Genomic DNA, 27,216 nt, shown 5'->3' on the forward strand with positions numbered 1-27,216 from the left:
TCCACCTTCTCCATATGAGTCCTAATTGACTCAAGTCCAAGTGTACCAAACACTAATCAAGTTCAGGCAATGTTTGAACTTGGCAATAGGAAAAGACTTTGTTAATATGTCTGTTTATTTGTGTGCAGTACCAATCTTCTTCACAAGAATATACTATGTACAATAACATCTCGAATAAAATGGTACTTGACTAATGCTTTGTTCTCTAATGGTTCATTTGATCTTTTGTCAAGTAAATAGCACTTTTGCCATCACAATAGACAATAGTCGTATCTTGCCTCAAATTGAGTTCACCAAATAGACCTCTCAACCAAATAGCTTCTTTTACTGCTTTAGTCACTGCCAAATATTCATCTTCTATAGTAGATAGAGCAATTGTAGATTGCAAAGTGGCTTTCCAACTAATTATGCAACCTCTAAGAGAAAATGCATAACCAGTAAGTGTCATCCTCCTATCAAGATCAACAGCATAATATGAGTCAACATATCCAACTAGACCATCACTAGTCCTTCCAAACTCTAAAGAACCATCTAATGTATCCTTCAAGTACTTGAGAATCCATTTCACTACCTTCGAATGAGCTTTTCCAGAACATGGTGTGTATATCTAAAATGTCAGGGTGTGTGCACACCATAGCATACATAATATTACCAACTATACTGCAATAGGGCATATTTGACACATATTCTACATCTTCATCTGTTTGAAGTGATAAAGCAATTGAGAGTTTGAAATGAGAAGCCAGAGGAATACTTACAGGCTTGTCATATTTCATGCCGAAATGCTTCAAAATTTTACTAATATATTTTTTTGGTGACATATAACATTTTTTCTTTCCAATCAATCTTAATTTGCACACCAAGGACCTCCGACTAGTCTCAAATCTTTTATTTTAAACTCATTGCTCAATTGTATCTTCAACTTTTAAATTTCAAATAAGAAATTCGCTGCAATCAACATGTCATCAACATAAAGAAACAAATAATAGACATAACTATCATACTTGCTTTTGCAATAACCGAAAGTGGGCATGGAAGAATCAAACTTCTTATACCACTGCTTGTGTGATAGCCTTGAATCATATGACCGTTTCTTCAACAAACATACATGGTCTTCTTTGCCTTCAATATCAAAACCTTCATGTTGATGCATACGTATATGTTCTTCCAAGTTACTATGAAAGAAAGTTGTTTTAGCATCAAGTTTCTCTAATTCCAAATTATCTATAGCAACTAAATAAATCAAAACATGAATAGAACTATGTTTTACAACATGAGAGAACATATCATTAAAATCAACTCTCTATACTTGATTATAGCCCTTCACAACTAATCTTGCCTTGTATCCTGCATCATCCAATCTTGAGATACTTTTTTTTTTAAATACATTTACAACTAATAATTTTCTTTCTCTTATGAAGCTTCATAAGCTCCCATGCTTTATTTTAAATGAGAGATTAAATTTCTTTATGCATAGCAACCAACTACTTAGCAAAATCTAAATAAGAAATAGTTTGTGAATATGTTGATGGCTCACCAATATCAAGAAGCAACTGATAGAGCATAGACAACTATATTTGTACTCGTACCTCTAACATAGGAGATAACACATCATTTAAATCAACTCTTTACACTTAATTATTGGGCAAAACAGAAAAAATAAGTTTAAACGACTAAATTTGGGTAAGTGCGGTTTGGCTCTGATAAGCATTTCAGGTGCAGTTTTGGTACAAAAGTGAAAAGACCCAGACTAAGGGTTCTAGGATCACCTAGGTATGTGTGTAAGAGTTTGAGATATGTTATAAACATAGTGAAAGGTTGTTGACAGTCAGTGGTTATCAGTTTAGGGAATTCGAGTATTTTGAGTATTTAGTAGGTTGTAATTTTGGATTTTGGGGTCTAGAAAACCAACAAAAAATATTCTAAAGCTAAGAAAGAGTTTATAGCGGTACTTTGGAGGTATGTAACAGAATGGGATTGAGTTTCTCACATTTTGAAACTCGGACACATGATTTGCAATGCAGAGATAGAGCTCAACTCCCGAGATAACAAAAATGCATGATCTAGGGCACTAAGAGAGCTCAAGCTCCTGAGAGAGGCTGAACGTCCAACCTTAGGGGGCCTGGTATGCTGAAAACCAGAGACTAGAGAGGTCATGAGAGAAGAGAGAGAAACGAGAAAGAGAAAAGAGAGAAAGATGTTAGAGAGAGGGGGACAGTTAGAGAGAAAGGTTATGAGAACTTCAATAATTTAATTCATCAATGCCAATAAACCTCCCCAAGACCTCCTTAAATAGGGAGAGCAGAGGTTGAGTCATAATTATACAAAACTCTATCTAATTAGAAAAGTCAAAAACCAACTAAGCTAGGATTCCAACTTACTAAGACTCTATACTATTTAATAATTAAGGACTCTTAATTAAAAGCAATTAACAAAACTTAATTAACTTCTAGAAGAGGAGGACATTCCCTAGGGTTCTTCTGCATTCACTCCCCATCATATGGGCCACTACTACTAATTGGACTGCCTTCTGGTGAGGCCATGTGTCCAACTCTGTATCTTCCTAGTTGGAACTATGAACAATTAACCTTTCCTTAATTAGGAAAGTTATATTAGTTGCCACATCATCAACCTATAACCCATACCGTGTTGATTGACCCTTATAGAGCTTTAGAGTTGGCGTTAGGATCCTGAGCATTGGATTTGGACCTACTATCATATTTTGAATTGTAACATTGATGCACTCTAAACAAGTTCAAGGTTTGGGGTAAGTTTGGTTTAGGTGATATGGGGACAGGTAGGTCTTGGATTTGGTTAATATGCTTTTGATTTGAGATAGGTTTGGATATGGGTAAGCCTTGGCGTGGTCACCTTGGGATTGGATCAATGGACTTGGATTTAGGTTCAAAACGAGTTTAGAAGGATTCAATAAAATATATTTGGATTCAGGATATGAATTTTGGTCCAAAGCTTCTTTGGTTTAGGAACAACTATCTAAATTGGATCCTAAGTTGATTTCACCTACTTTGGTTTGGAAAATCATTTTACTAATAATTGGGCTTTCTTGGATATACTCCTTTAATGCTTTTGGGGTAGATTTTGAAGGAATGAACGTAGCTTGCATCAAACATTGCATCTCTTCCCATGTTTGAATTTGTCCAATCCTTGGTTCTCATGCTTTTGGGTCAACGAAACCCTGCGATGCTCTGAAACATGATGGTACCCGAAGTAAAACCAAATCACATGGATCCAATCAAAGAATATCTTTGCATCTAATAGACTATGAAACTCTAAAAGTTCCACTTTGAATCTGTAGGTGTTGGATGTCCATGGAGGTGGATCTTGGGACCTATTTTAGGTTGTTGAGAGGAGTTTCAGTTTGGCTTATATTCAAAATTTGGATTTGGTTTTAGATAGGACTAGATTGGATTCTGGACAAGACTTGAGTTTGGTGATAGTATGAAAGGTTTGAGGCAATATCTGGTTTTAATGAGATTGGGTTGGATGGGTATGGTTGGGATTGGGTTTGGTATAATTAATTATTTAGGTTTGGATTTTGGTGGTCTGGATAATGGGTTTGGTTAAAATCTGGTTGGATCATGAGCTAATTGAGTACATGATAAGTCATTGGACCTGAATTAGGGTAGGACGGAGCATAGATCGAGTTTGGAGGATAATAAGTCTAGACCCAATTCATGCCCATAAAGTGGTTGGGTATGATTTGAACCCAATCTAAAACCAAGCTAGAGCTTTGTCTAGGCCTGAGTAGGCTAAGTTTGGGTTGGTTCTGAAATTCCACTAGAGGGGGGGGGGGGGGTGAATAGTGAATTTGATTATGGATCAGAAATTAAAAATAACTGCAAGCACCACACAGTCAACACAAGATATATACTGGTTCAGTCAAGTTATTGACCTTTTTGAAACTTTTCAAAATTCTATTTTGATTTTAAATCAAAGGTAGCCTTATTCCTTGTCAATTTCTTTTATTTTGGCCAAAATCTCAGAGTTTCAGTCAAACTAGGACTCTATCGCAGAGTTTCAGTCGGATTAGGACTCTTTCACTTTTATTTTTACCTATTTTCAAAAAAATATTTCAAAAGAAATCAAAATTTTAGAGTTTTAGTCAAATTATGACTCTATCATAGAGTTTCAGTCGAATTAAGACTCTATCTTTTGTCTCTATTTTTACCTATTTTCAAGAAATTCTTTCAAAATATTTCGAAAGAATTTAAAATTTTAGAGTTTTAGTCGAATTAGGATTCTGTTCGAGAGTTTCAGTTAGATCAAGACTCTAACCTCGACTTCATTTTTTGAGAAAATCTTTCAAAAACTTCTTCATTTATCTTTCAAATGATCAAATTTCAAAATTTTAGGACTTTATTGTAGAATTTCAAAATTTTAGTACTCTGCCCAAGAGTTTCAGTCGATCCAGAACTCTACTATGTTTTTCTCTTTTTACTTTTATTTCACTTATTTTTTAAAACAGATTCAATTCTAAGAGTTTTAAAATTCCGGGACTCTATTCTAGAGTCCCAATTGATTCAGACTCTGACCCTGGTTTCGTCTTTTTGTTCGTTTTTACTAATCTCTAAGAAGATCTTTCAAAATCTCTTCGTTTGTCTTTCAAAAACCAAAATTTAAGAGTTTCAAAATTTTAGGACTTTAGTCAATAGTTTCAGTTGGTTTAGGATTATAATTTTCTCGAATAATATTCTTTGCTTTTATTCCCATCTCTTTCAAAACTTTTTTTTAACCTTTATTTTAACCTTTTTAAAAACTCAGATGTAGGGCCCACATACCTGGCGCCACATTCGAGAGATTTTTTTTAATTCATCTAGGATTCTAGAGGATTTAGAATTTTGATTTTCCCCTTTCTTTAAAACCCCTTTTGAAAATCTTTTTTTTAACCCCTTTTGAAAATCTTTTTTTTAACCCCTTTAATTTCAGGTTTTTTAAATCATTTTCTGAAGAAAAACAAGTGGGGCCTACACTAGGTGGCACCACATTTGGAAAGTGTTTAGGTTAGTTTAGAATTTAGTTAGTGTTCTATCTATATTAGAATTTCAACAGATCAAAATTGATTTTAAAACATAACCTTTATTTTCACTTTTTAAAACATTATTTTTAAAATCTTGAAATGAGGGCTTTTAAAAACAAATGTGGGCCAACAGTAGGTGGTGCCACATTTGGATTTGTTTTATGCTAATTAGGACTCAATTAGGTTAATTGGGGTTGACCAATTAGTAGTTTAGTTAGATTAGGATGCTCTAGGAAAACCGCCCTCTTTAATTGAATTAATTAGGAAGAATTTTGAAAAAAAAAACTCTAATCAAAAGGGGTTTTGAAAAATTATAAATAGGTGACCTCTTGGTCGACCCTCACATGCTTTTCTATCCTCTCGCTCTCTCTCAAGATCCTCCAGCCTCCTCCATTGAATCTTTGAGGTAAGCTCTTCTTCCCTTTTCTTAATTTTGTTTAATTTTTATTAAAATCGCCATTGTCGCCCTTTTTAGCATGCTTTTTCTTTTTTTTTTTATTTAAAAAAAAATCATGTGAGGACCTTAAGATGATGTTTAGCTTATGTTTGATGGTACCTTACAGGTTTTGATCAATTAACAATATTTAATTTTCGTTTATTATGTTAAACTCCTGAAAAAGATCGAGATTCGACCGTTCAATGGATCAAATTCCTCTTTTATTGGCAAAATCAAATTCCAACCATATTTTCCCTAATTTTATTTATTTTATCATGTTAATATTGTTTTTACTCATCCAAGCATCAAACTCTGATTCATTACATTATTTGTATTTTTTTATTGTTTTTACATGCTTAAATTAGGTTTATTCATGTGCTCTATTGATAATATGTGTTCTTGATTTAGGGCATATGAGAACAACATTATTTTATGTATGGTTTTCCGTCAATAATTTTTTATTTTTTTAGGGTTAAACTATTCATATGTCAGTGACTTCTCATAAAAAAATTGGATTATTTGAAACTTTATAACTTTGCTAAAAAAATCAAAAACCACAACCTGGTTCCTGTACTGTGAAAATGATGTACAAAAATAAGTACGACTTGTCAAAAATATATTACCCTCATCGGAGATCCGATTGACGATCCGTAAGTTGCAGTGCGTTTGTTATGATGTCTAGTATATCCTATGAAATATTTAGATTTTTCTATTGCTATTTGCTATTTTTCCTTTGTCAAAGATCCGAATCTGTTTTACAGTGACCGTTATATATCGTTTAAGCCCTAGTTCAACTTGCATGAATCGTATTTCCCTAAACGGTGATCCGATTAATGATTCATAAAAGTCACAGATACAACAACATGTTTAGTTTTATCAGTGTGATTTCTATAATTTTTGAATTCTCTATGCTATTTTTATTTGGACTGAAATCAGAACTGTATTTTCTGAAGCCGTTATGTGTTTGTCGGAATCAAGCGTGTATTCCAGAATGATATCTCCCTAACGGGAGATGCTTTTTCTAATCTATAAAAAGGAATATTTTTTTTAAAATGTTTAGTTTCTTTATGTGAAATTTCACTATTTTTCATTATTGTTTGATACCTGATTCAGGTCTGACATTGTAACAGGTACATGCTTGTGGGCAATATCACATATTTTTAGGTTTTATTTTATTTTTATATCAAAATAATACCAAAAAATATATTTTTTCAATTTTATTTTAATTATACGATTATTGAAAGTGCCCATGTCATTTTTTACAGATTTTGGAATTCATTTGATGCATTATTTGGTTAAATCATGAAAACAAGAGGCCCGTGGAGTCCCGATTCAACTGAAACACGGATAAAAATTAATATTTTTATGATATTTTGATTTTTTTTATAAAAAGTTTTATATTTTTAGGGTTTTATCATATTTATAATCATGTTAGGGTGCTCCACACCTGATTTGGTATTAATTCGAATTTGTTTGATCCCTAAATTAAAAGTTTTACAAAAATCTTTTTTGAAAACCCTGATTTCAAGGCTATAGTCTAGTTTTCAGGGGTATTTTGGTTATTTTCCCCAAAATTCTGAGTTTCAAAGTTGTTTACTTTTATTATTTTTTCAATTTGGCATCATCTTTTATTATGTTTATCTTACGAAAACATGGAAAAGACTTATATCCGGATACATCCAGTAATTTTCAGATATTGTTAAATAAATCTAGAAATACTGACATATCTCCACTAACAAGTTTGTTAGTTTTGCAGGGACATTCAAGATTGTATTTTCTTTTTCTTTTTTTTTTTAATTTATTATTGATGTAAATGGTAAAAACATTGAAATAAGAATTTAATTTCCTGCTTAGAATGTGGTTGCATTGCATATAATGTATTTTTCAATAATGTTAATGTGTGATGGATGATGATTTATACATATTCAAATCCACCATGGTCTACACGAATGGAACATGAACTAGCTTTTAACGAGTTGATAAACTCAGCAGGTTTCATATTTATGGTCATAGTCAGAATACGAATAAAACCCAAATTTATCATCTTTTTTCTAAGCCACAAATGACCTACACTCTTAGGCATTTTGAGAAATCATAGCACACTTTTCAAACTTTTCTAAGTATTTTCTCCTTTTATAACTAAATAAGATGTGTTCAATACGTATTTGTGTCCATAATCAGGGATATGTAAAGAATTTATTTCATCTAAATTCTATAAGAGACAAAAATCTTTTTTTCAAAGATTTTCCTCAAATTCCTCAGAAAATACTTTTGTAAATTACATTCATTCATTCATTTAGGTTAGACTACATCATGAAAAGACTTTCACAGGGCAACACTCCCATACCTTTTGATATTTTCCAATTCAATCTCAACAAAAATCGATTTTCTCTAAGTCTTTCTCAAGAATTCGCTTTTCTCAAAAAGATCCCTTTTTCTTCAGAAATCGATTTTCTTCTTTTTAAAAAGACTTCTCAAATGTGATTCACGATTTTCAATCATCCCTTTTGCAAGTATTTTCCAAATATTCAAATCATACATCATATTTTCAATCTGCATTTTTCTAAAGTTCATAGCACATGCCTGATTTTTTGTGCATTTAGAAATAAAACATCGATTTAGACAAGTTGAGTAAAGCAAAGCACTCGATTGAAACTTGGTTTGATTACCTCTGGTTATGGCGCAAAAAATGGTTAAACCTCGTACCGACAGGCGAGTCCCATTCCTCAGAATTTTCTCGCATTTTAAAATAGAGGTGAGTTATTTTCAAAATCTTTTTCAAATGACAGTTTGACTTGCAAAAGTAAAATTTTGCAATGATAACAAGAAGAAAGCTGATATATTTCTTAAAAAAAGGTATATAAAGCTGACATGTTTCAAATGGGCCACTAGAATATGTTAATCGGAGTATGAATCAAGATTTTCATGGGTTTTATTTTTATTTTATTTTTCTTAAATTTCACTGTACCTATGTGATCGAGATGCTTGGTTTTATAAAAACAAATTGTTGGATCATTCAATTACGATGCATAAGAAGAATCTTTTAAGGATTGATGATCAACAACTTAGAATTTTTGTAAATATTTAAGCATCCAAAAATCATATTTTTCATCAAAAATACGTGATCTAATAGTTGATTCCTAACAAATGGACCATGCCTACTGCATCTAAAGGACTGGATTTGCAAAAAAAGTGACAAAAATACCTAGTTCACATATTTTCAGTTAACATATTATATGGTCAAATATGTATGGCATGTGAAGTTCGATAAATTAGTCATATAGTTCAACAACATGAGCCTCTGGCTTCTCTCATGTAGCAGCATCTTGGTTGCCCATCTTTCACCTGATCCAACCTTGGAACTTTTACGTGAAAATTTCAACGTAAAGAGTCAAAAAGTCTTGCGAATATCAAATTTGAGCAAAAGAAGCATGCATCAAATGCACTACCTCTTGGGCTAGGAGGCAGAGCGCTTGTGAATTCGCTTTCCTAGGAGCGAAGACCCAACAACTTGATGGATCACTTGTTTTAGCAAAACTGCTAATACTTATTATTTTGACCGGGGTGCCCAATAGTTAGATTGGCCTAAACTTTTCAATTTCGTTAGCACTCAGTTCCTAAGGGCATGTTTGATGCACCGTTGTCAGCATGATTCAGACAAAAAATATGCTGAGAACGGTAATTTTCAACAAACATTGGACGCGGTAGACGGCGTTCCGTGCATCCGCCACATTCATATTTATTTGTGATTTGCGATCCAACCCCTACCCTGTTACAAAAATGAACAGAAACGAAAGCAACGAAAAAAAATGCCCAATAGTGATATCATCCTAGAAAACTTATGGGCCCGCCCAGTGGATTTGTTCCTCGGCCATAGAGATCCGTTATGGCCTGAACTGAGCTTAAGGCAGGTGAAACTGTGGTTGGGCCACGAGTTGGTCAAATGGTCCATGCTCTATTATTGTGGTGGGCAACCTAACCCAAGTTCATACATAATCGATCCGGACCATGCTAAATCTGCCTCCAGCAAAACGGTGGGCTGCATGCCAGTGGACTGGCCTGTCTTTTCAAGCCCTGTTCTGGTCTGGCTCTAGGGCATAGGCCCAGACTGGGATCAGATTATTTCTTTAAAAAATAAGCTGCAGTCAGGTCGGATCAGGCTATATGCCAAATCAAAACACAAACTCTACGTCTTGAAATCACCACCATCACGGCCTTCATCAGAATCATGATCATCATTCATTGTGCAATAGTGGGGCCTACTACAAAGCGCTGATGTCATCATTACACAGAAATGAAGGCCGCAGGCAGTGGCACTACAAGCAATGGGGCCAAAGGTCAGTGGGGTCCGCCGGTAAAAATATTTACTCTAACCGGTGGAGTTGTCCGCTGGTGATGATCAAGGGTTTATACCAATATGGACATTACCAGCGGAAGTTTCACCCAGTATTGAGCTCCATCGGTACAACCCTACACCGACGAAGCATATAGCAGCATCGATATGATTTCAAAATACAAAATGCTGATGTCATCATTACAAAAAAAAATCAAGGCTATGGATGTTCGTGATTTCAAAATACTAAATATTTGTGTTTTTTCATGCCACCTGATCCAGCCTCCAACCAAGGAGTTTGTTTTCTTCAATAGCTGTGTAACAAAGACAGGAGAACACGAGGACGCGTGATGCGGGTTCAGTTTGCAAGTTGGATTTTTTTTAAAAAAATATGATACGACAACAATTCTTTTTTAATTTTTTAATAAATGAAAATTTATTTTTTGATATTTTAATGGTAAAAATGTTTTTTTATTAAAATAAAACCTTAAACATTAAAAAATATTATTTATAGGTATTACCAAGGACATCAAAATCAATCTATGTGATCATGTCCGCTCGTGTCACCAAGGACACCACCAAAATGGTCTATTCCACTGACATAGTTCAATGTGTTATGAAAATCACAACAAAAATTAAGCAAACCACAAGTCAGAGGAGAGAGAAAACAATCCAAGATATGAGATTTACGTGGTTCGACCCTCAAGCCTATGTGCATGGGTGAAAGGAGAAACAAAAATCCAAAAAAATACAAATGTGAGATGCAAAGCTCTCAAAACCCTAATCCCCAATACACCCAAGGCTCTCACGCCCAACTTTCAAAGGAGGTATATGATTGACATAAAACCCTAACCAGTATAAAAACAAAACATGGCAGGTCACCTTTGAAGAGGTTTGTGGTGGGCTCCGATCTCAAGCCTAATGGCTCAATCCTTCTACTACCACCACAAACTTCATTGAAAATTCTCTTTGTACGATCACTATAATATTTTTCGGATCTGGTCATAGATCAAATTGGGTATAGAATTCAGGATGCCCATAACAAATCTTCACCTTCACTTGAATTCCATCAAATCCTCACAGAATCAACTTTACTCCACCTTCTCCATATGAGTCCTAATTGACTCAAGTCCAAGTGTACCAAAACTAATCAAGTTCAGGCAATGTTTGAACTTGGCAATAGGAAAAGACTTTGTTAATATGTCTGTTTATTTGTGTGCAGTACCAATCTTCTTCACAAGAATATAACTTTGTACAATAACATCTCGAATAAAATGGTACTTGACTAATGCTTTGTTCTCTAATGGTTCATTTGATCTTTGGTCAAGTAAATAGCACTTTTGCCATCACAATAGACAATAGTCATATCTTGCCTCAAATTGAGTTCACCAAATAGACCTCTCAACCAAATAGCTTCTTTTACTGCTTTAGTCACTGCCAAACATTCATCTTCTATAGTAGATAGAGCAATTGTAGATTGCAAAGTGGCTTTCCAACTAATTATGCAACCTCTAAGAGAAAATGCATAACCAGTAAGTGTCATCCTCCTATCAAGATCAACAACATAATCTGAGTCAACATATCCAACTAGACCATCACTAGTCCTTCCAAACTCTAAAGAACCATCTAATGTATCCTTCAAGTACTTGAGAATCCATTTCACTACCTTCGAATGAGCTTTTCCAGAACATGGCGTGTATATCAAAAATGTTTGGGTGTGTGCACACCATAGCATACATAATATTACCAACTATACTGCAATAGGGCATATTTGACATATATTCTACATCTTCATATGTTTGAAGTGATAAAGCAATTGAAAGTTTGAAATGAGAAGCCAGAGGAATACTTACAGGCTTGTCATATTTCATGCCAAAATGCTTCAAAACTTCACTAATATATTTTTTTGGTGACATATAACATTTTTTCTTTCCAATCAATCTTAAATTGCACACCAAGGACCTCCGACTAGTCTCAAATCTTTTATTTTAAACTCATTGCTCAATTGTATCTTCAACTTTTAAATTTCAAATAAGAAATTCGCTGCAATCAACATGTCATCAACATAAAGAAACAAATAATAGACATAACTATCATACTTGCTTCTGCAATAACCAAAAGTGGGCATGGAAGAATCAAACTTCTTATACCACTGTTTGTGTGATAGCCTTGAATCATATGAGCGTTTTTTCAACAAACATACATAGTCTTTTTTGCCTTCAATATCAAAACCTTCATGTTGATGCATGGATAACTTATCCTTAACTTGCAATATAATTGGATCAGTTACACAATGCTACAAGAAAAACTCTAATTAGCGATGAAAATTTGTGATGGATTTTTTTTGTCGCAAATTTATGATGAATTAGCTAGAAAAAGCTATCCATCGCTAACATTCAAATTATTTATGGAATTAGCAACTGATTCACGACAAAAAATTTTGTCTCAAACTCCATCGTAACTTAGCGACGGATCAACGACAAAAATTTTTCGTCGCTACTTGGCGATAGATTCACGACATAATTTTTTTTGTCGCTAATTTCCCTCGTAAAACCCTAATGCAAGTCCCTTTCTTTCTCTTTCTATTTCATCCTTCGCCCGTAGTCGGTCGCCCGCCGGTCGTCGCCCGCCGCCTGTCAACCTCCCCCTTCGACTCAACCCCCCTCTCACCTTCGCTCCCCTCTTTCGCTCTCATCATTTTTTCGGTCGGCAAGCCCCATTCGGCAACCCCCTTCTGACCTCACCCTGTCTCTCTCTCCCGACTCCGATCTCTCTCACCTACCGACACCAACGTTGACTCCTTTTAGGTAACCCTGACTCCCCTCTCTCTTTCCTTTTTCGCCGATCGGTGAGCCCCTTTCTTTCCCTTCGTTTCCTTTTTTGTCATGGAGGGGCCGAGCCCTCTCCCTGTCCCTTGGTCTTACGAGATGCGAGGGAGGGGATAGACCCCCACTCTGTTCTTTCTTTGCCAGGGAGAGGCTGAGCCCCCTCCCTGTCTTACAGAATGCAAGGGAGGGGCTCGACCCCCTCCTTGTTCTATTTTTGTCAGGGAGGGGCCAAGCCCCCTCCCTGTCTCCCTGTCTTACGGGATGCGAGGGAGGGGATCAGCCCCCTCCCTGTTCTTTTTTTGCCAGGGAGGGGCTGAGCCCCCTCCCTGTTTACTTGTCTTACGATCTCCCTCTCACCAGTAGATTGTATTGTATTGTTTTGTATATTTGTACATTACATGTACATAGTTGAACTAATTATGTGATGTTTAGTGCTAAGCATCGCATGCGATTAAAAATGCAATGCAAAAAGAAATAAAAAATATATATAAAGGCAAAAGCAATGCAAATCAGGTAAATACCCGTGGTGAGTAAGTGATACAAGCGCATCATAGGTTATTTAATTTCTTGGATGCAACACTTTTTTGTTCACACACTCACTTAGTTATGAATATCTAGAACTGCTTTGTTGGAGTTCGGAGATCATGCTGAGTATGATTTTAATGTATGAAAATAGAAGTGTTCTTATTGTTGGAGTTCAGATTTCATGCTAGTCATGGTAGTAGTTAGCGGGATATTGGAGTGTGTTTATTGTAGGTACATGTTTGACATTGTTTTGATATGAATGATTTGAATGTATTGCAATGTTTGATGTGACTGTATCCATGCTTGCATGAAGTTATTTTCAATTTGATTATGCCTTCCATGTAAAATTGTATCTTGAAAATATGCTTCAAATGAATGTATCGTGTTATGAATGTGTTTGCACATAAAAATAAATGATAAGTTATTAATGCTTCAAATGAATGGTTTTGCACATGAAAATATTAAGTTATCAATGCATGCATCATAATTCTTATGATTGAATCACTATGAAAGTTTTTTGACAACCTTAGTGGTTGATCTTTTTGCAGTGGTAATTTTAAAACATTATTTTCAATAAAATCATTTAAAAAATTGTCAACCAAAGATAATAAAAACCGACTTTCCACTTTCGTGGCGAGTACGGGTCGAATCCTCAGGGAACAGGAAAATATTCAAATTAAATCTAAAAACTTTAATTTATTAATATCATAAATGTTTACAAAGAAATTAAAACCTCTACAATTAAGCTACACACTCAAAACAAACTAGAAATTAACTCAGACAAATCCTAAACTAGGTTGCTTAAACTTCTTCAGATCGCAGGGGCATTTTTGTCATTTCACCAAGTATAATTTTCTCGCGCTTGACAAGATTAACCTTGTAATCTGTAGTAAGCTTATCAACCTTTTTGGCTTGTCCGACGAGAGAGGGAGAACACGAGTGGTTGATGGAGGTTGGATTCACGCCCAGCATATCCTTGAACGCCTATGCAATGGATCCTTGCTGCTGCAGCCATCTGGAAATCGATTTGAGAGGGTTAGGGAAAGAAGAAGAAGACCGCGTTGGAGGGAGGATTGGTCCTCCCCGTAGATGTAGATGGCACACCGACGAGGACAATTTCCTTAGGTCTGCATCCTGCAAAAATATAGCATAAACACAAGAAGGAATGACAAACCAACATGGAGGAAAGAGAAGGAGGAGGGAGAAGGGAAATAAGATAAAAAGAAAAAAAGAAAAGGGTGAAGAGGTGAGAGAATGGAAGGGGGAGAAAGAAGGGAATAGGGGGGCATTTTTTCCAGCAACCAAAAACAGTCCAACCCTTTTTTTTCATACTTTTTATATCCCCTATTCTAACTAATTCAATACACTGCCTACTTAAAAAGTTAATTTTACTTAAAAGCCTAAACTACTTATTATTTGCACTAAACTACCAAAACAAGTTAAAAAGAGGTGGTTTTTGGTAAAATATCATTGAAAACACTTTGAAATACGTGGGTTTTGGTAAAAATAAGATTTGGATCCAGTCCAAGATCCGAAATTGAGTTTTTGGATTGGATCTGGACCCGCTCTGCATCAAAAAGTGGTTTAAAACCCTAAAAATGTGATATTTTCCTCAATTTAACTCCGATTTGATTGAAATTCGAACCGAGACCTCTTTATATCTAAATATATCCATTCATGGGTTCTAAACCTTAAGAACACATAAAAATACATGAATATTATATTAAAATGATGTGCATTTCATGCATCATCACTTAGAACACATGTAAGCATGATTTCATCAGTATGAAAGTTTTTTGATTGCCTTATAACACATATATGCATGATTGTGATACATAACACATTTATTTGACAGCCTTATACACATTATATGCATGCGTGAATCACTGTGATATCTTTTGACAACCTTAGAACACATATTTGCATGATTGAATCACTGTGATTTTTTTTCCAGTCTTAGAACACATATATGAATTATGTTATTGTCCTTTACTTTATTGCTAGTTTATGTGTCATTCAATCATTTACTTTGATTGCATTAGATTAGGTGCATTATATATAATTTATTTTATTACATTTTGTTTATCAATACTAACATTTCGGTTCTCTTATAGGATGCTGGAGATGATCAGCGTAGAGGAGCTGATGGAAACATGGATGAAGGGGCGGATCGAGACAATGAAGATGATGATGCCCCGAATATTGATGAGGATTAGATTCATGTGTTTAATTTGTTTCACGTACTTGTAACTAATTAGAACTTGGCAAGGACTGTACTGGGTTGTTAAATTTGTTTAACTTATAACTTGTGTTAAATTTGTTTCACCTGAACTGTATATGTATTTTTTATGTGTACTTTGGTTTTTATACACAGATTATATAAATTATCTAACGAGAATTTTTTCTCGATATTCATATTTCAATTTTTTTTTTTAATTTGTGATGGATTAGCGACGAATATTATCTGTCACCAATTTAAATCAATCAATATTTTGTGACGGAATTTAATCTGTCACTAATCCCTCGCTAAATTGACGACGGACATTAGTGATAGATATGTATTCATCGTTAAATTTTAGCGATGGATTAGTGACATAATACATTTCTTTGCAAAACCAAATCAGTCCTTATTTAGCGACGGATCATGTTCATCGCTAATTAGCAACGAATTGGTGATAGATAAATTCTGTCGCATTTTAGCGGCCATGATTATACGGCAGACGCTTTCTATCGCTAATCTGTCGCTAAACACGTTAGCAACGGATGAGCGATGAAAAGCATTTGTCGCTAATCTACACTTTTCTTGTAGTGCAACTCTATATCTTCATGGATACATAATCAAATCGAAAATAACTTCATACAATACATTCAAACATTGCAATATATTGCAATATATTCAAATCATTCACATCAAACATTGCAATACATTAAAACATAGATATGACATCACTTGCTAATCATGGATAACTTATACTTAACTTGCTATACAATTGGATCAGTTACACAACTCTATATATTCATGGATACATAATCAAATCGAAAATAACTTCATGCAATACATTCAAACATTGCAATACATTCAAATCATTACAATATATTCAAATCATTCACATCAAACATTGCAATACATTAAAACATAAGGTATGTATTATAAGATGTATTTCACTAGCTCGAGTATGCTTCCTTATCATTTGTTTGACTTTCTTATTATTCTTCTTTCTCTTCCTCCTCTTTGTCCTCTTCTTCTTCATTGGGCGCTCATCCACTTGGTATATCATTTGGATCAAATTCTTTCATACGTGTGCCATCGGACAATGGAGATATGACATCCATACCATGTGCGACATTGTGACCATAAGAGAAGACATACATATCATCTGATTGATAGTAATCACCCTCTTCAGCAATTTTGTCTTCTTGTAACTAATCATACTCGGGGTATAGTTTAGACTTCACCTTGCAAACTACCCCTCATTCATTTCTATCTGGCTTTCTTGTATTCAGATATGAAGTATAGTAAACTTGTTGAGCTTGTGAGGTTAATATGAATGATTCATATGTTTCAAACCTTAATTTATGATTCACCTCCACAATGTCTGAGGCTTTGTCGACTCTTGTTGCGGTGTGATCAAACCAATGACACTTGAATAAAGTTACCCTATTATTTATGCGTAAGTAAGTCAACTTCATTATTTTTTCTATAACACCGTAGTAGTTATGTTCATTTTCACCGTAGCTGCTACCCTTGACACACATGCCACTAGTCATCATTGACTTATTTACACCGTAGTCTTTTATATAGAATCGATAACCATTTACGATGTACCTATTATAACATTGCACAACTATGGTCGGATCATTTTGTAAATCACATATTCCTTGATCATTAACATCACCATGACAGACCTACAAGCATAAACAATGATTGTGATCACAACCAATTAAGTAACTTATTGTTGTTTACACAGAAAAAATGTATGTCATTGTCCTTACCAACTCTTTCAACCATGCCACAAACTTATTTTCATGTTCTTTCTGTACTTCTGCATCAGTGAGATATGAAAGTTTTCTTCTTAACTCCAGATCAAATAATCTATACTTAACAAATATTTATATTACCGAACCATGTACGCACGTATACAACTTAGTGTTACATATTAAGTATACTTACTCGATGTATGGGTCGATCGCTGAGTAATTAAAAAGGATATAGATTTGTGTTGTGTCTTGCTCTCGATCTTCTAAGAGTCTTGACTGGCAACTGCCAAATGCATGCCCAAGTGGTTAAAATATCGACAGTTTGTCAGCTACAGTAAATTGTTCTCCATCATCATTACGAGGTGGGCAAGTGTAACACATTGGAATGTGAGGTACAAAGTACATAAATGAGAAATTTGAAATCTCTTCTAAAGTGTACGTCTCACAAATAAAACCCTCTACTCTTGCTTTATTCTGAACCTTTTTTTGAGGTCAAACATGCATTTGTCAAAAATATACATCTCGTAATACAATAAATTTCTCAATAGCATTGAAGAAAAATATATATAAAAAAATATACCTTTCAAATGGGTACATCAATCGATATTGCACAGGACCACCAACCCTTAGTTCATATGACAAATGTATGATCACATGTTCCATAACATCGAAAAATGCTGACAGAAATATCTTATCTAGCTGACAAATAATAGTGACGACAGAATCCTTGAGATTCTATACCTCAAATACTATGACTTTCGATATGCACAATATTCTAAAAAATTTACTCAACTCGGATAATACCCCCTATATAGGTTTGTCTAACATATCATAGAATACTAGGAGAATCAACCGTTGCATAATGACATGACAATCATGACTCTTTAACCCATATAATTGTTCCTCATCTATCCTCACAGCCCGAGCAATGTTAGAGACATATCCATCTGGAAATCTCAACTGTCTCAACCATTGACATACTTGCTTTATTTGATCTGGTTCAAGCACGTACCGTGCCTTTGGTTTCAGTACTTTGCCATTGTACTATTTGAGTTTCAATTCTGGTCTTTTACATATTACTTTTAAATCCATACGGGCCTTCGGATTATCCTTTAATTTCCCTTTGACATTCATTACCGTATTGAACATATTATCAAACACATTTTTCTTCACATGCATCTTATCCAAATTATGGCGTATCAATAAGGTCCGATGGTAGTTTCCAAAATATAGATTTTTTTGTCCAATTGTAATTCTTCCCAAATCTAAGGAAGGACGTCGGGCTACAAGCATCTGTCAGTCCATTTGAAAAGTATCATAATCTTCTTAAAATATCTATGTCAGACAACCTTGTAGGTTGACCTTCCATTTCAGTTGTGCCTGCTCGAAACACAATTCTTTGTCATCAGAACAGATGGTCGCTGGGTATAAATTGATGGTGACAATTAAACCAGCACGACTTCTTTTCATGCATCAATCTAAAAGATTTTGTATGCTACATGCAGTACGAACATGCCAACCTCCCATGTGCGCTCCAACCAGATAACATACCATATGCAAAGAAGTCATTGATTGTCCATAGAACAACAACCTTCATATTGAAGTTTTATTTTTTGTGAGCATCGAACATGAAAACACCATCATCCCACAATATTTTTAGTTCATCAATCAATGGCCTTAAATATACATCAAGATTTTGGCTCGGAGAGGTTGGACCAAAGATCAATAGAGACAAGAAAAGATTTTGATGTTTCATACACAAGCTTGAAGGAAGGTTATATGGGGTGAAAAATACTGGCCAACACGAGTATGAAGTTGATCTACCTTCAAATGGATTAAATCCATCTGTACATAAACCGAGCCTAACATTTATCACTTCCATTGTGAAGGTTTAATGAGTATGAACAAAGTGCTTCCAAGCTTCTGCGTCAACAGGATGTGTGATCTTGTCTTCATAATGTCGAACTTTATTTCCATGCTATCTCATGTATTTAGATGTCTTTGAAGACATATACAATCGTTGTAATCTAGGGGTGAGAGGGAAGTAGGAGAGCGACTTGTATGATACTTCTTTTGACCTCTCATGCTACCATTGCCTCTTGTCTTTGGCTTGAATTGAGGACGCCTACATGACGGACATGATCTGTTATTTTTTTTATCTTTGAAATACGTGTAGTGATTTTGATAAGCATCTATCTTTTGATACCCCATACCTAGAGCGTTGATCATAACCTTCGCACGATAGAAATTTTGTGGCAATTTTTCATCTTTGGGCAACATACTCTTCGCAATAGAGCACAAACGGTCAAAACATGATTGACTCAAATTATACTCGAACTTCAAATTCAGTAGTTGAAGAACTGCAAACAAGATAGTATGAGTCTCGCAACCATTCTATAGTGGCTCATCAGCATCTCTAAGTAAATCATAAAATCTACTAGTTGCATCGTTTGCTGCTTATTCCTCTATCCCAGTTGGTACATCCCTATGATCCATAACAGAACCCAGTTCTGGTCCTGCGCCATCAAATATCAAATTCATATATGGATTATCATGCACAACATCCACCTGTGTCAAAATTATTCCAAAATTCTTCACCATGAAGCATCCAAATATGATAATCCCTCACAAAACCCTTCATGTATAGGTGATGTCTAACGCCATGAGGTTCTATAAATCGATTATTCTTACACATGATGTAGGGGCACCTGATCCGACCTGTAGGATTCATTGTACTCACACTTGCCATTGCAAATTCAATAAAACTGTCAACACCATCCATATATTCAAGCGATACCTCATTATCAACTATCCTATGGTACATCTATTCACGGTTTGCAGTCATTTTGTCCTATGATGTTACAAATATTATCCTAACCATTTAAAAGAGAATCATAAGAATGTTATGATAAAGAAAATATCAAATTTATCACGCATTCATGGTAGATGTAATGATTTGATATATATATATATATATATATATATATATATATATATATATATATATATATATATATATATATGATGTCATTCAATCACAAGAACAATGATGCATGCATTGATAACTTTATTTTTATGTGCAAAACCATTCATTTAAAGCATTGATAACTTATCATTCATTTTCATGTGCAAACCCATTCATAACAAGATACATAAATTTGAAGCATGTTTTCATGATACAATTTCATATGGAAGGCATAATCAAATTGAAAATAAATGCATGCAAGTAAGAATACAGTTACATTAAACATTACAATACATTCAAATCATTCATATCAAAACAATGTCAAACATGTACCTGCAGCAAACACACACCAATATCCTGCTAACTACTACCATGACTAGTATAAAATCCGAACTCCAAAAATAAGAGTACTTCTATTTTCATACATTAAAATCATGCTCAGCATGATCTCTGAACTCCATCAAAGCAGTCCTAGATGTCCATAACTAAGTGAGTGTGTGAACAAAAAATTGTTGCATCCAAGAAATTAAATAACCTGTGATGCGCTTGCATCATTTACTCACCACGGATATTTACCCGATTTGCATGCTATTGCCTTTACATTTTTTTTTTAATTTTTTTTTGCATTTCATTTTTAACCGCATGTAATGTTTAGCACTAAGCATCACACAATTAGCTCAACTACGCACCTGCAAAGTACATTCATATACGACCAAGAAAAAAGGGGGGGGGGGCAAATGCCCTTGCGACTCTTAAAAAGGAGGAGGCAGGGGCCGATGGCCCCTGTCAGACCAAGAATAAAAAACAAAGGGAGAAGGGGCAGGGGCCAAAGGCTCCTACGCCTCTTGAAAAGGAGGAGGCAAGGGCCGATGGCCAATGTCAGACCAAGTAGAAAAAAAGGGGGGGGGGGGGGGGGGGGAGGGCCAAAGGCCTCTACGACTCTTAAAAAGGAGGAGGCAGGGGCCGATAACCCCTGTCGGACCAAGAAGAAAAAAAAGGGGGGGGGGGGGTCCCGACCCCTTCCGTAGGCCCGTTGGGTGACAGGGCAGAACGAGAGAGAGAGAGAGATGAGGGGAAAGAAGAAAGGAAGGGAGGAGACATACCCGAGGGAGGAGGTCGTCGGCATCAACAGATGAGCAAGAGGCGCACAACGTTGGAGTGGAGGGAGTGCAGGGGCGTGCAGACAAGGGGTGGATTCGTGCTGGGTAGCCGGATGCAAAAAGGGTTGATGGAGAAAACAGGGCCGCCGTCAGCTAAGGGGGCGGCCGACGGAGAAAAAGGCGAAGGGTTAGGGTTCGAACCCTATTTGGGGGAAATCAAAGAGAGGAGAGAGAGAGAATGTCACGCCTTAGACATGCTTATATCAAAAAATAGCGACGAAAAAGTTCTGTGTCAAAATTTGTCGCTAAGTAGCGATGGAAAACTTTTGTGGCTAATCCGTCGTTACGTTGCAACGGACCTTGACACAATAGTTTTTCTTAGCTAATTAGCGACAGAATTTAAGATGAAATGTTTCTGTCGCTAAGTCTGCAACAAATTTCAATTTTAGCGACAACTACTTTTCTCTCGTTAAGCCGTCACAACTTTATGACGGAAATAATCCGTAGTCAATTTCCATCACTAATTAATGTTTTTCTTGTATTGATAAAGTTATCCTAATTTAATTATACCTACATATTGGATTTAATACATAAATTTAATATCTATTATAAATGAACCAAAATGCAAAAATAATCCAAATACAAAATATCCAAATGATAAAAATTCAAAATATGAATCGTATCCAGATGAATTCTTATGGACTCGAGTCAACATTAATGGATTGCCGTATGCTTCTTCGTGAAAAGTGTTTCTTGTTAATGGTTTTATTTGATACAGGAGGTAGCCTTTGAACGGTTGCGGTATTTTCTCCATTTCCAGGGGTTTGCTGGACCCTGGGTCAGTTATGGGACCACAGCAGCAATAACTTTCTTGTGTGATTGAAAACTAGTATATATATAAACTCCCTTCATTTCAATATTACAGAGCGTGAGAAAGTTTGATAAATTAGTCGCAGTGCAACCAACATGAGCCTCTCGTGTCTCTCCCATAGCATCGTCTGGGTTGCTTCAGCCAAGCCAAAGAGAGCTAGGGCTTGGCCGATTCATCATAAGGCAGCCTCCTGGCGATGCCAACTTAGCCCTCAGTCTGTGGATCTATCAGTTCCAAGACGGTCTGCAAATTATGAACCTAGTTTATGGGCTGATGATTCCATTCAGTCACTGAATAGCATGTACAAGGTGATTTACTTTTGCAGTTTAACCTAAGGGGAAATTTGAATTGCTGGACAAACGCTGCCTGGCTACTGGTGGTGCAAGTCGGACGGGATCGTCTTATGTTCGAAACACATGCCTATGCAGGAGAAATCATGTTGCTCAGGCATGTTTTCTAATGCATTCACAGGGACGCACGAGTCGGTCCCCCAGGGTCGATCCCTTGCGTTTTGGACGAACGCCACCCAATGCGTCCGGGCAGTGTTTGTCCAGCAATTCAAACGCCCCTTAACAGTTGGGGTGATATGCCAAAGCACTTTTCCTTTGTCTTTTGACATCTTCAACGTTCATCACATTCATCCCTGCTGTTTATATATATATATATATAGTATTAATATTTGGTGGGGCGCTAATAAAGGTATCGAGTAGAAATCACCTTGCTTTCATAATTTTTTAATTTGTTTTTTTAGATGGGACCCATGGATGGGGGCAGACGGTTTGTTTGTTTGACAATGAGTTTTAATCATGTGATTGTGACATGTAAGCATGTTTTTCCAGGGCTTCAAAAATCATCTGCCAACAATGTACATGACTGATATCATTATTTTTATATAGGAAAAACACTATAAAAGGTTTGGTCCTTAACAAACAAACCAGGCCACATCTATCTCGTCATATTGAGTTGATACTGCTTGAACTCCATGATTCCTTAGCTTTATAGTTCCGTACCAAATGTACTTTATGCTATGTATTTGCTTAAATTAAATTGGTTAGAGAGACTGTTTCAAAATGTGTACCTTCTCCAGTAATTCATGCATCAATGGCTTTTCTATTTTTGCTTGGCTTTTAATCTTTACAATCTCTGCTGTTGTCCAGTGAATCCTCTGTCTCGTCGCCATCTTCTCCCTTCTGAATTTTATTGTTCCTTTTCATATATGATTCTCTGTTATTCAGAAAGAGAAGAAATGCTGGCTATTTAGCCACAGTTGGTTGAACAATAAGGGCCTTCAAAGATGTGCAGCAGTTTGATTATATTTAACTGAGGAAATCATTTAAAATTGATGAGATCATTTGCAGGAACCAAGTTGTAGGAAAGATATTGAGGAGATGAAACAAGATGTTGAACAGATGATAGATCTTTGCAACGAGACGGTGTCTAAGATGGAAATTGTGGATAACCTCCAAAAATTAGGAATAGCAAACCACTTTGAGAAGGAGATCAGGGGTGTACTAAACGCCATTCACAGATACAACCCGGGATGCGAAGGCCTCTATGCTACAGCTCTTCGATTCAGATTGCTGAGGCAACATGGATATGATGTTTCTCCTGGTGATACGCATTGGCATTTCTTGGTTAATTTTTTTTTTTGAAAGAATCATTTCGTGGTCAAATAACTTGATTTTTCATTACACGGTATAACAGAATCTATTTTGTTCTTGGTGCAGATGTCTTCAATGTATTTAAGGATGAAAGAGGGAGTTTTATGAGTAGCCTTAAAGAAGATGTGGAGGGGATGCTGAGTTTGTATGATGCTTCACATTTTGGCTTTGAAGGGGAGGTTATATTGGAAGAGGCAATGACCTTCACAGCTTTTCACCTTGAGGAAAGCATCAAGTACTTGAACCCAATCCTTTCTCGACAGGTGGCTCATGCCCTAGAGCTCCCTCTTAACAGAAGAATGCTAAGGTTGGAAGCCAGGCATAATATAGATTTATACGAGAGGGTAACAGGCCATAACCCAATCTTACTCAAACTGGCAAAACTGGACTATAACCATGTGCAGTCTCTGTACCAAGCAGAGGTCAAGGAGATGTCAAGGTTCGTTGTGACTCGAATTCATATTTTTCATTATTGCTCTCAAATTAGATTACTGTGAAACCAATGAATTATAACTACCATTTTCCTCAGGTGGTGGAGGGACCTTGGTCTTGCAGAACATATGAAGTTTTCAAGGGATAGATTAATGGAGAATTACCTATGGACAGTGGGCGCCATCTTCAACCCTCATTTCACTGTTTGTAGGAGAGGATTCACGAAACTCATCTGCTTCATCACAACAATTGATGACGTTTATGATGTGTACGGCACAGTGGACGAGCTAGAGCAGTTCACAGATGCTGTCTGCAGGTAGCATCTGGCTCCCAAGAACTCGGCATGCCTGGCATCAAGTGCAAGAACACGTCTAAGTGACACGTGTCTGGCTCAGTGCAAGGCTTGGTCAATTTCAAAATGTTGCCAATATTTGTGATAGCTTTTAGCTGATCAACTGTTTTTTATGTTGTCCTAGCTGCTGCGCTGATGTTTTTTGATGTACCTTGCAGATGGGATGTTCGATGTATTGATCTCCTTCCAGAATACATGAAGATCTGCTTCCTAGCTCTCTTTAACACTACAAATCAATTTGCTTATGATTTCATGAGGGACAAGGGTTGCAATATCTTAACATACTTGACCACTGCGGTAATGTATACATTTAACTTCTTTTCTTTGAAAAAAAATATGTGTTCACATCTGTTTTTTATATACATTTTATCATATTTGAGTTTAGGCCCTTTGACATTCTATGCACAATTACTGACGAGTCATCGTCTTTTTCAGTGGGCTGATTTGTGTAAATCATATTTAGTGGAAGCAAAGTGGTTTTACAGTGGATATACACCAACACTACAAGAATACATGGACAATGCACCGACATCGATATCATGGCCTCTGTTATTTGTTCATATTTATTTCTTCATGCAACACAATATGAAGGAAGAGGCTACTGTGAGCATACACGAACACTCGAACCTCATAAGGCTGTCATCCTTGATTTTTCGGCTTCATGATGATCTTGGAACATCAAAGGTTTGCACGATTCGCCCATACACCAAGCCATACTCTAATGGCTCACAAGAGCTCTGCATTCTTTTCTCGGGGAAATTGCGGATTGTCACCTGACATGTGACAGTCACATTTTGAAACCCACGGAAGGGCATTCCTTGCCGCAAGGTCGAAGATGGGTGTGCTCCGGGTGGGCGGGGGAACTCAAGGGTTTCACCATCCGGTTGTGATCCGTAACTAGGAGAGGAGAAATCTCTTCTTCCAAACCTTTCGAACCAGATCACAAAAAGGTAGCAAAATCAAAAAGAGGAATCCCAAGAAAACTGAAAAATTCAAAGTAGGGCATCGAGACCCTCTTTGCTTTCATTAATTCTCCAAAACTCTCTCACTACGTTCGTTTTGATATATAAAATCCTTATTTGTTCTGGTGGGTACCCCCATCTCCTAATTAGGTTATACTTTTCTTTCCTAATCATGGTGGGATCTTGCTACTAATTACAAAGAAGAATTCTTACCCAAATAGGTAAGTTACATATTCAAATTACATGAGTCCATGTCTTTGTAGACCTGGTTGACTACATCTACTTTGCTTTTTTAATCACCATTGAACTCTTCTCGGACAAGAAGTTGAGTTTTTGTCAAACTTTACTATATATAGTATATAAAACTTTGACTTACCTGTTTGGCCTACTAAAACAGCTTGGATGGGCCAAAAAATGGTGGCCAAAAATTCTTGATATTTTCCTGTAGCGCTTCAAATAAGCTTTACAACTGCTCAAGAATCGTCCAATTTCGATATAGGATGACAAAGTTATGGCCTTTTGAAGTTGCATGTGTCAGTTTGCTCTCTTTATGAACCTAAATGATGATCCGATAGATCCAGATTACCCCTAGAACCCCTTAGATCAGGTGGCCTGTAAATGTGCGGTTGGTGACAGAGAGTTTCCCTTGGCCAATTCGGAAAAAAAAAAACTCATAGCACTCTAATGACTTTTACTTGGATCACCCTCATATACGTACACCATATGGAACCCTTAGCATTTGCTCATAATGTGGCAGTCACAAATCTCGTTTTTGAAAAAAATCCACAAGAAGAAATATTGTATTGAAAAACGAATTTTCTTGAGAAAAGAAACCATGAAAATTATCAATGTACCTAAACAAAACAAAATTATAATATAAATAACATAAAAAAACTATGCAAAAGGTATTTTTATCATATTAAATATGAAGTTAGAAATATGATTTTTTCAACATAGACCATCTTTCCAAAATATCGCATTTTAGTTTTGGGTATAATACTATCCTTTGAAAGTATGAGCTTTATATATGTTGACTATGATTTGAAAGACTAGAATGAAGAATGCTTTCATAGAACGAACAGATTAGAAAATAGGAAATTCCTTGCGACATTGTTAATTTCTTACCAACCACTTATTTTCCTTTTTATTGTGAGCTCTGTTATTTCCTTATTAGTGTTTATGAATTTGAGGAGACTTCTTAATTCAATTCTGTTTCATTCATGAAGGATGAGATTGATAGAGGGGATGTGCCAAAATCTATCCAATGTCACATGAAGGAGAAGGGTGTGTCTGAGGAAGTTGCTCGCCAACATGTAGAGGATTTACTAAGAGATGCATGGAAAAGACTAAATCAAGAATGCATGTCAACTACTACTACTCACCCTATTGTGCAAGTTTCCTTGGATATTGTAAGGATGGCACAGTGCATCTACCAATATGGAGATGGTTATGGTTCCCCAGCGAGAGAGACTAAGGAGCTTGTATTGAAGTTGATAGTAGAAAATGTTTGATGTGGGATGGATGCTCGCCATCATCTATGGATCTCCTCTTTTTTTATGTCCTAAGGGTACTTTTGTATGGCTTGGACAGGTTTAATATGGGCAACAAGCTATTAGAATCTTGAGTGAACTTAAAGATTTGCCTAAGTAATAAATCTAATTGTTCAAGGGTACTATGGACTATCAGACTACACTAATGACTTAATTTATGTGGGTTTGGAACGTTTCACGGCTCG

The 27,216-nt window shown here is 35.9% G+C and overlaps 2 protein-coding genes across 2 annotated transcripts; one reads left to right on the forward strand and one right to left on the reverse strand.

Moving 5' to 3' along the window:
* Nucleotides 1–205: 205 nt before the first annotated feature.
* LOC149830839 (secreted RxLR effector protein 161-like) lies at nt 206–23,254 on the reverse strand. The gene is made up of 2 exons (XM_090011839.1): nt 23,153–23,254; nt 206–607 (listed from the first exon to the last, which is right to left on the reverse strand). The coding sequence occupies exons 1-2, from the start codon at nt 23,252–23,254 to the stop codon at nt 206–208; spliced, it is 504 nt and encodes a 167-aa protein (XP_089867965.1).
* A 208-nt stretch (nt 23,255–23,462) lies between these two features.
* On the forward strand, nt 23,463–26,992 carry LOC149830840 (alpha-thujene synthase TPS3, chloroplastic-like). The gene is made up of 7 exons (XM_090011840.1): nt 23,463–23,685; nt 23,802–24,174; nt 24,265–24,483; nt 24,678–24,816; nt 24,955–25,122; nt 25,204–25,287; nt 26,708–26,992. Exons 1-7 carry the CDS (start codon nt 23,463–23,465, stop codon nt 26,990–26,992), a joined length of 1,491 nt encoding a protein of 496 aa, XP_089867966.1.
* The last annotated feature ends 224 nt before the right edge of the window (nt 26,993–27,216 follow it).

This window comes from Nuphar pumila, chromosome 7 (genome assembly GCF_984573655.1).
Source record: "Nuphar pumila chromosome 7, dmNupPumi1.hap1.1, whole genome shotgun sequence".
NCBI lineage: Eukaryota > Viridiplantae > Streptophyta > Magnoliopsida > Nymphaeales > Nymphaeaceae > Nuphar > Nuphar pumila.

Excerpts from the sequence above, each read along its gene's own strand:
- LOC149830839 (XM_090011839.1), bottom strand. The coding sequence starts at position 23,254 with ATGGCGACGAGACAGAGGATTCACTGGACAACAGCAGAGATTGTAAAG. Across the intron at positions 608-23,152 it reads TGCATGAATTACTGGAGAAG|ATATACACACCATGTTCTGG; the intron begins GTACACATTTTG and ends CTGACATTTTAG.
- LOC149830840 (XM_090011840.1), top strand. The coding sequence starts at position 23,463 with ATGAAACAAGATGTTGAACAGATGATAGATCTTTGCAACGAGACGGTG. Across the intron at positions 25,123-25,203 it reads ATATGAAGGAAGAGGCTACT|GTTTGCACGATTCGCCCATA; the intron begins GTGAGCATACAC and ends GGAACATCAAAG. Across the intron at positions 25,288-26,707 it reads TCTCGGGGAAATTGCGGATT|GATGAGATTGATAGAGGGGA; the intron begins GTCACCTGACAT and ends TCATTCATGAAG.